At 39.5% G+C, this 10,186-nt stretch overlaps 1 protein-coding gene across 1 annotated transcript in view; it reads right to left on the minus strand.

Annotated features, from left to right (window-relative positions):
* Positions 1-1,497: 1,497 nt before the first annotated feature.
* Positions 1,498-10,186, minus strand: part of LOC106808610 (large neutral amino acids transporter small subunit 1-like) — a 20,297-nt gene continuing 11,608 nt past the window's right edge. The window contains exons 3-9 of the mRNA XM_014811390.1: positions 8,436-8,586; positions 7,936-8,059; positions 7,311-7,414; positions 6,269-6,365; positions 5,108-5,257; positions 4,397-4,574; positions 1,498-4,112 (exon numbers count right to left, since the gene is read on the minus strand). Coding sequence (XP_014666876.1) covers positions 3,967-4,112; positions 4,397-4,574; positions 5,108-5,257; positions 6,269-6,365; positions 7,311-7,414; positions 7,936-8,059; positions 8,436-8,586 — 950 coding nt within the window. The 3' untranslated portion in view covers positions 1,498-3,966. The remainder of the gene's footprint in view (positions 4,113-4,396; positions 4,575-5,107; positions 5,258-6,268; positions 6,366-7,310; positions 7,415-7,935; positions 8,060-8,435; positions 8,587-10,186) is intronic.

Raw genomic sequence — 10,186 nt, forward strand, 5'->3', positions numbered from 1 at the left:
ACTAACAATACTGTTCAGTGACACGATGTAGTAAATCGCTGCGGTACGATGTGGCACACTGTCCGCTTCCACTAACAATACTGTTCAGTGACACGATGTAGTAAATCGCTGCGGTACGATGTGGCACACTGTCCGCTTCCACTAACAATACTGTTCAGTGACACGATGTAGTAAATCGCTGCGGTACGATGTGGCACACTGTCCGCTTCCACTAACAATACTGTTCAGTGACACGATGTAGTAAATCGCTGCGGTACGATGTGGCACACTGTCCACTTCTACTAACAATACTGTTCAGTGACACGATGTAGTAAATCGCTGCGGTACAATGTGGCAACACTGTCCACTTCTACTAACAATACTGTTCAGTGACACGATGTAGTAAATCGCTGCGGTACAATGTGGCAACACTGTCTGCTTCTACTAACAACACGGTGCAGTGACATGATGTAGTGAAAGGAGACAGTGAGGTGCGACAGCGTGCTTCTAATGATGAACCAATATAACGATGCGGTGACAGGACATCGTGGAATGTAGCCGTAAGATCTAGCGCACGGTGTGCTTCTATTGATGCCATGGTACAGTGACTTTTTGCAATGCCTTAATGGTGCACTTGTACTGTCAACATACTGTACAATGCTGCACATCGTGTGCTTGTACTGTTGACCCAATGTGGTGACGCAACATGACGTGATGTGGCACAGGCTGTGCTTTTACTGGTGATGTGATGACATGCTTCTTTACAACTGTAATGGTGTGCTTCTGCTGGTGACGTGACATGATATCATCAGGAGTGAATAATAATAGATTATAAGATAATGGATAATCTATCATTATTCACTTCTGATATCATAATGTGGTATGATGCAGCACAATGTGGGCTTATGCTCAAGACATGATATGTGTGAACAGTGTACATGTTTCTACTTAACATGACATAATAGTATAACATGGAGTCTTGTATCATAAAAAGCTGCACAAGGTGCAGTTTTACTGAAGACAGTATATTATATATATATATGTATATCAAACGGTCCTGCACATCATATTAATGATATTCATGTCACTCATGTGACATAACATCGTACTGATCCAGGAGCAGTTACCTGCATTGAACATGGCTTGTGGGTTACCGCGGTGGTCTGTTGCGCAAACTGAAAAGCTGAAATAGTGCTAAAATGTGTTTTGTTTTTTACCAGGAGGGTACCAACATGTAACAGGGCTGTCCAGCAGATGAGTTCAATTTTGGGTTTAGTGCACAAACTACTGATCAATAATACTAGTGTGTCTATAGTTACATTTCTGACACACATTAGACACTCTGCACAGACAAACAGGACATCAATTATGGTGTCACTATCATGTATGTAACATTAATGTGTGCAACATTAATTGATGTTTGTGCTTAAATATTTTCTAAACTACATGAAACAATAGGTTGACTGGACGTTTTCTCGACTGATCATGTTATATAATAATAGTCAGTCGTACATGTCATTGTGGTCACACCTCCCAATATTTTATTGTTTCTCTGTCACAAAAAAGCTTGGTTTACAAACAAGTGTAATTTTATCTCCGAATTATTTTACTCGCTGTGTTATCGACAACAGAGCAACCATACTTAATACATACACGTCATTTGCAATAGAGTCCGTATACGTTTGTAAAAGCTACTCTGTCACGAAGCAAAAATCAGCTATAGAATACATGCAATATGTTGAAATCTGATGTTACGCTAGATAATAATACTTGCCAAAACTACCAGTGACAATATAATAATTTGTAATAATTATAATAATAAAAAGAAATAACTGATCAATGTACTTGATATGAGAGATGCACATTTTTTACTCACAAGCTAAACTCTACAATGCCGATTCACAATTATCGGACAGTTTCATGGAATAAATTGCATACACGGGAGTCGTAGTATATAAATACTGCCAAGTTCATGATAGAGAGAACCTGTTTTTTTTTGGTAAATGTGAAATATTCATTATTACACAACATATATGTAACACGTTTATTACGACACCGTGCATACAGTTCACTCACACAACTATAAAGTTATAAATCAGACGTTTTTTCATACTGCTATTCTTTTACAACTAATCAACATTTTATCATAATCATAGAACAACGGCTACAGGTAGACGTTTAACACTAATATACGAGAGCTATGTGAAGACGCAAAACAGGTACAACCCATTACCAGACAACCGTAAATATAGGTGATCAATCAAGACAAAATGTCTGAACAAACTACAGCTATGTTAAAAGACACTCACATGTCAATATAAGGTCCTGCATGATAATCTCAAACAAGGCACATGAACACTGTCCGATGAATGGAAAAATACATTGATTTATATACTACGGTGCATATACTGCAACAACATAAGATGTGTACATAATACATCCCATTACAGTGATTACACTTTGAATATATGTACTACTGCAGTACTACATGGGTTTAATTTCGAACACTTAGCTTACAGTTTTCACAGTTAACTTACTCGATACTCGTAAATATATAGTGTTTGGTAAAAAATGATTTGTATGAAATTCACAGAAAAGTAAAGTCAAAGGAACGACTTATTGTGATGGTGAACATCAAACCTTGGTGACATCATAAATATATTACAACAGTAGTAATATATTTTTGATTGTATGTGTTATAAAAGCAATTTAAGGAAAACACATTTGTAAACATTGAGCATGTTAAAGTAAACAGTGTAAAAAAGTGTACAAAACACTATTTAAAACTATGTACCTTGCAGAATGAAGAATACTCTGCATTTCGCCACTAAAAGCCGATTCAACCCAAAATTCGTTGCACGATGCCATCCTCAATTGACACCAAAGGTGTGGCAGTAATGTTAACCCAATTAGATTTAATGGGTTTTGATATAAAAAAATAAAAAATTGGATGAAGTCAATTTAGTTAAACGACACTCACCAGATTGAAAAGATATGGTATAAGTGGAATGTTTAGGCACACGTTTTAGCTGCCTTGCGCATTCCTGCAACGTGTTATTCTGGGCAACAACGAGTAAAAACTAAACACCATTCTATGAGAAAATATATTAAAGTACCCTTATTACTAACCCCTAAATGGCACAAAAAGTGTAGCCATAAAACATAATATAGAATATAAAGTCGTCAGTTTTGGAGTATAACGCACAGATCTGTATGTAGGAAATTATTTCTTCTAGTTCTAAACTAAAAGTAAAGGTAAAAAAATCGAATAACATAGCAATGTATTATTCAACTTAACCTGATGAGATTCTACACCACATGAGAAAAGTAACCACTCCACACCATGTTTCTCTCCGTTTTCTCCTTATATTGTTTACCAAGTTATTTATTGGTACGAGCTATTATTTAGTTGGTTACACAGCATATGCTAATGTCAACCAATGTGTTGTTTTTTGTACTCTGGAACACTAAGCTTGGATGTATGGCACTACATGGTCTACTATGTAGTGGCACTATATGGCACTACTGTGGACTGTCACAATGTTTTCAAATTACTGTTTTGACTGATTTCATTTTTCTAACAATGTACCTCCTACTCAAATTAAAACATTAATATTTAAACCATGCGTAAAACAATATAAATTGAAGTTACCTTAATACTGCATTGCAACCTAATTCTCTAAGTATGGGTAGTGTTGTGCTACACAGTTTCACATGTCAAGAAAATTTATTCATCACACAGACAGATATGTCATGGAACACTATTCAACCCTCAGTTTATGCTCCTTCAAGTTTCACAATCTCACAATTTTTACACATTTTCTACTTTTCTACTGATTGTTTAATCAAAATTTCTCCCTGCCACATTAAATAAGTACAACAATTATATGGATACTTATTTCAAATTTCTATTTGCAGTTTACCATTGTGATCTCCAGGAAAATAGTTGGCAATGAGAAGGAAGCCTTGTATATACGCAGTCTTTTACTACAGGTCACTGTGTTTCTCGTCACCCTTCCCACCCTTATCAAGGAGGCTCTCTTGTTGGGTTGGCTCCTCGTGTGATATCACAGGAATGTCAGATTCTTGTGGAACGACAAACAGCAATTTCTGAAGACATTCTGTTGCCGTTTCTGTGGAAATGCAGGGGATAAGAAAAAACAAACATTTTAAGAATAAAAAATGCAATGCCTTCAACACACAAATGGGTTTTAGAGTTGACTCTGGGTAAGCCGTGTGACACACTTCTGACCAAATTAAAGATATCATTGCTTTAAATTAGCATTTATAATTACCAAACTAAGTTCCTAATCCTGCCAATTAACCCACACGAGAAACACCATATTCGTGACAGAAACAAATGTACTTTTAGTTTAATACTAATACTTGTTTAATACAAGTTAAAATTGCAGTTTACCGAATAGTGCCGTGTAGCAGGCTGGCTTGTACTTCCAATATATGAACAGCAAATAGACAGGAATCCCGAGTGCATTGATGAGCAGGCCGTAACCTGAAGGTTCCGGATCCTCAACGAATGCCAACACGACAATGAAGACACAGCAGAGTGTGAAAATGACCGGAATGACGATGTTCAACTGCAAACAAACATATCACTTACATGCCTACATTCTATTATATAAATTCGGACGATACCCATTACCTGCACACATTCCATTGGCTACAAACAGTCACAATCGTGGCATTACATATATTCTATTTTATTCTATATTTTATAGCATTATATATTATTCTATTTAGACCTTGCATGTTGACATCAACATAAAATGGCCTCTTTATATGGTCCTCCACTCCACCTACGAAATATGTATCACAGGGTTTCTTGGCACAGTGGCGCACTACCGCTGTCAAATTTAACCTCGCCGTTGTGAAAATGTGAAAAATTGTGAAATTTTTACAATTTTGCAAGGGGAGACACCCCCCTTCCCCAGAACCCCCTCCCCCAGCGAGAAAGGGAGTTTCCCTCTCCCTCTCTTCCCCCGCATCCACATGCAGTGTCCACATGCATGCCTAGGGCACACCCTTGAATCCATCATGTGCGTTTTTCCCCCAAACCGGCCATTACCTCCTTTGTCTAATTTTCCCTCAGAAGAAACCCTATAGCACCCACCTTAATCGGTCTCTCCCAGTCAGGTTCCTTCCAGCGCAGGTACAACATACCAATAATTGAGACAGCCACCCACAGCCACATGCCGAAGCTGAAGAAGCTGATGAGAGCGAACACATCCCTCACGCACAGGATGATCAGGGAGGTGATGCACTGTGGAAACAGAACACACATGGAACATGACAGTGGAAGTGGTAATTTGTGTCAGGACTTGTTTTTATGGTGGCAATCCTAAATCTTCATGAACGTTCATGCCCTGTGAAAGCTTGCCTAGATTAATTAATGGCACTCCTAATTGCCATCTCATCAAAAATCCAGAATTATGTGTTAAAAGCAAGCTGATACATAGCTGTTACTAATATCAGGAGTAGATAATAGGGAAGGAGTGTGACTTCAATAAACAAGGGAAATTCGTCATTTACTAGCCTTATAATACCTACGATTTACTACGCATAACTCATCCAACTTGAGCTCAAATCGTACACAGTACATTCGCCTAGCATCGTGCGAAATCGTTTCCTCGTATACACCCATAATCCGGAGATATAGACTAAAACGTACGACACGATTTTCCATTCTGCTGCCAGCAAACTCGATGCGTTTTGCGCCGAAATTTAAACAAAAGGCAGCTACTAACCACAGCTTGCTCTCTCGGCGAAGCGGTGTGGCTCGCAGGGAGATTGCGGTAAGCGTGCGTGCGTGGAGGGCATACCCACTGTATGCCGGTATGCCGGTATGTAGCTGTATGCCGGGTCAAAGGTTATCTCGCCGAGTGTTGCGTCGATGTCCAATCTCCCTGCGAGCCACACCGCCTCGCCGAGAGAGCAAGCTGTGGTTAGTAGCTGTCTTTTGTTTAAATTTCGGCGCAAAACGCATTGAGTTTGCTGGCAGCAGAATGGAAAATCGTGTCGTATGTTTTAATCTATATCTCCGGATTGCGGGTGTATACGAGGAAACGATTTCGCACAATGCTAGGCGAATGTACTGTGTACGATTTGAGCTAAAGTTGGATGAGTTACGCGTAGTAATTAAAGTATTATAAGGTTAGTAAATGACGAATTTCCCTTGTTTATTGAAGTCACACTCTTTCCCTATTATCTACTCCTGCTAATATGTATGTCCTATATAACAAAAACTTTGCCATGTCATATTTCCGTCAATTACCGTGAACAGCATTGATGGGGAAGGTGTGTGCTTCTTTACATGGATCATGGAAACCACTGCTGGCAGGTGCCCCTCCTGTGCTCCAACAAAGAACAGCCTGCAATCACAACACATAATACCAAGAGCGTATTAAGAAGGAAAGCGTAAAACGGTGAAATGCTGAAACCATGTTGCAGTATTAGTCGAATTAAGAAACTTTGCCCGATTTATTTTGACGATTCTTTGCGTTTTTATTGATCAGCTGTCCTACTTTGCTAATATAAAACAAACCACTTGTCCCTACAAATCCCTACGCTGAGATAATGAGCGGTGAAAATCAGGTATTTTTACCGAAAACCGACTCGAGATCCCCGTTGGCTGCGACCCTCTCTCGCTTTGCGATAGCTTCGGGAAATTTCCGACATTCATTGACAAATGGGATGAATGAAAACTTGTTTGTAGCGCAAGGAACTTTGGGTAGACCATACCATACATCGCCATTTTCTATTTTCTTTGTGTACATCTGCGACTACAATTTACAACTTTCCTGTATAACGTGTGAAGGCAGTGCAATGGCAGAACATTCAGTTCCACGAGCTATGCCAAAACTTGGACTACCTCGCCAGAATGCTGGACCTAGACAGTTTTGTTGATGTTAGATTCCTTTTCCTTCTACTATCCTTTCTCGTATTCCCAGTCATGAACGCGGCCATTACTCCACGATGACGTCTGTTATTGATTGCCATAGTGATGACCCCCACCTCACGCTGGATGTAGTAAACTCTGTAGTAATGATGTAACGAGTCAGCACTACCATGGCACTACATAGCGGCGACCGGAAACAACATACTGGCCACAAAGCAAGAGAGGGTCGCAGCCAACAGGGATCTCGAGTCGGTTTTCGCGAAAAATACCAGATTTTCACCGCTCATTATCTCAGCATAAGGGCATCGTAGAGACATGCATATCCTACACAGACACTATGCACATGCAACAGTGGCACTTAGTGCAAGTACTTAGCTGGTAACAGTACCGTATTCCTGACTTCTCTCATGTGACTCACCTCCCAGAAGTGAAGAGCAGCCCGTTGACAGTTCCAAAGCAGGACATGGATACAAACACAGGTATGATCCAGGCCATCACTCCGTACATGCGATTACCGAACAGCTGCGAAATACATACAATGCGGCCACTATATTGTATAGTTCATGACAATATATTTCACAGTCTCCAAATTCAGAGGCTACAACACATGAAAGGATATACAGGGTTCATCCGAGAAATTTCAGAAGGCATATGTCATTTATGGAAGGATGAGGGAGGGCCTGTGAGGGGGTTTTACCAATTGGAGTCATTTACATATCATAAGTAGCTCCAATACATACATAAACACGATAAGTAAACACATATATGGAACTTATTTCATGTCGATTAGGCAATCAAGGCATGCTGAGAGAATTATGGAATATTGCAAAATAGCTTCAGTTTCGAAGGAATGTTGGAGCTGACATGTCTTAGAGTCTTGGGGATGTGACGTATCTATGGATATATATAAACGAAAATTCACTCCCGCTCCATAGAACTAGTGCTATAGAAGACAGTACAGTGCTCTATTACTTACTCGCATGGCAACACTTATGTTAACTAAGCTGCTTCGTTTAGACAGCAGTTCTCTTTAAACAACTCACCACACCAGTAGCATCAGTAGTAAGAAATTCCTCTGGTGGTATAACAGCAAAGTAGGCAACATTCGTGAGAACATAAAACCCTGTCACCAACGGCATAGCAATGATAATAGCCCTAGGGAGGTTCCTAGAAAGAAATTTACAACATTCTTTATATGCGCTTTGCACACAATTATGCAAGCTTGGAGTATAAATTTACAAAAACATATATTATAACTTTATTTAAAAAATAAGCTATATAGTATTTGTTTCAAATAAACTGCAAATTTACTGAAAATGAGCTGTGATTTAATAGTTATTAACTAATATTGACTATCACGATTATATTTACTCAAATATACCAGATATAGGTCCTAAGAAGAATTTCTAACTTTAAAAAATATTTAACAAAATTTTGCACTGTAACAATTGTGATGTTTTAAAATTGTATGATAAATTTCGGCATGAGAAAGTATCAAACACAAGCAACACAATTAAGAGTCTAGTGAGCACTCTCAACTCACTTATGTGGTTCCTGCAATTCCTCAGTGACGAAATTAAGGAAGTTCCAGCCTCCGTAAGCAAACAATCCATTGTAGAATGCCAATGCAATCATGCTCACAGTAGCTGGCTTCTCTATTGGATCCCATGGCTTATCAAAGTTTTCAGTGTGGCCTAGATATCAGCAACAAACAACTGTCACCATCAATACTGCCCACATTAGATTTGCGGGAAAAATATCATTCAAATTCAACAATACAGAGTCAACTCCCCATCAATAACCTGCGTGCTTACCCATAAACATGTCTATAATGTTATGTAAAACATAATGCACCAATAGTCATCTCTTTGCTGTCAATATCTAAACATCCATGGAATGGCCAATGCCTACAATTAAATACCTATAAGACGGGTGGAAAGTTACCGTATATAAATTGGACAACAACATTGCAAATATAATGATATAATCAACGGCTATATACCTAAGCAATTAAACCGTAATAACATAAGTGCAGCATCGTTGTATAATTGCACCATAGTGGCTGTGTACAGTGGCGAGGGAGTAGCACATAGCCTTTAAAATGTGTTTATATATGTCAGAAGATTACGATGTAGCAAGACTGCATGTGCACATAGTTCTACTTGAAGAAGGAACACGGGAGGGGTGTTGACATTAATAATAATTTGTTTCGAGGAACGATCCTGAGGACGATACGCAGGAACGATCCTGAGTTGTTGAGGGGACATATCATCACCCTAGACCATGAATCTTTCTGAACAAATAAGAAAGGGAGACGGCACAAATGTAGAACAGTATGGCGCACGCATCTACCAGCTAATATCAGTCCTGTCCTAGACTGGCTGTAGAGCTCTACACGGTTTCTAGCAAGTCGGTTTTTACCATTTATATTCATTTCACGATCATTCCTTAACCTCATTTGCACCTTCAGCCACAAAATTGCCCGTGCGGTAATCCATCTCCAACCACGAGGATCCATCTCCAACTACGTATACGTTCGTGTTTGTCGAATAACAACTTTTCATCAGAAGCATGGGGTTAGGGAGAACACGCACTGATGGGTGGTGACAGTGGAGTTCTTGTTCTGAATGCAATTATTCTATGTACCGTACAGAAATAGCATGGCGTTAATGGCGTGTGTAATTATAACAACTTGCGCTATAAAACCCTGTACAGCGGTAGAAGTTGGGGTGGGGGAGGTACAAAAGTAGGGAAGTTAGACGAGGGGAATGTGGAAAAAGTAGAGGAAGTCATATACTTTCGCGCCCTCCTCCATGTTCTTCTGCACCAATAGTTTCTCCTCCTTCAGCTTCTCCACTAGCTCTATATTTTTTCCATCCTGCACCTTCTTCACGCTCTCCCCTTCTCTACCTCATTCACATTCTATCCCTCGTCCACGTTCTCGCCTTCTCTGCTCACTCCCACACCTTGTGCTATAATATCTATGTCCCCTACCTTCCTCCTCTCCTCTACCCCGTTTTATACCCCTCCACTGCTTCCATATCCCCCATCTCTACATTCGCCTTTACTTTAACCTTCACTAAAAGTTTAATAAAGCTCACGCTTGAGTTCACACCACATATTTAGTGTGCATGTGCAGTACGCACGAGCCAAGCAAACCTTTCACAGACTCTTCTTGTCGTGGTTTGAATTCTCAAACGTGGGAGCGACAAGTCAGACCAGGATAAACCCATGGATACTCAATCTCAGAACATATACCAGAGTTAGAGAAGTGGTATTATATTGTATTTCTGG

The sequence above is a fragment of the Priapulus caudatus genome, unplaced genomic scaffold, assembly GCF_000485595.1.
Source record: "Priapulus caudatus unplaced genomic scaffold, Priapulus_caudatus-5.0.1 Scaffold290, whole genome shotgun sequence".
Taxonomy (NCBI): domain Eukaryota; kingdom Metazoa; phylum Priapulida; class Priapulimorpha; order Priapulimorphida; family Priapulidae; genus Priapulus; species Priapulus caudatus.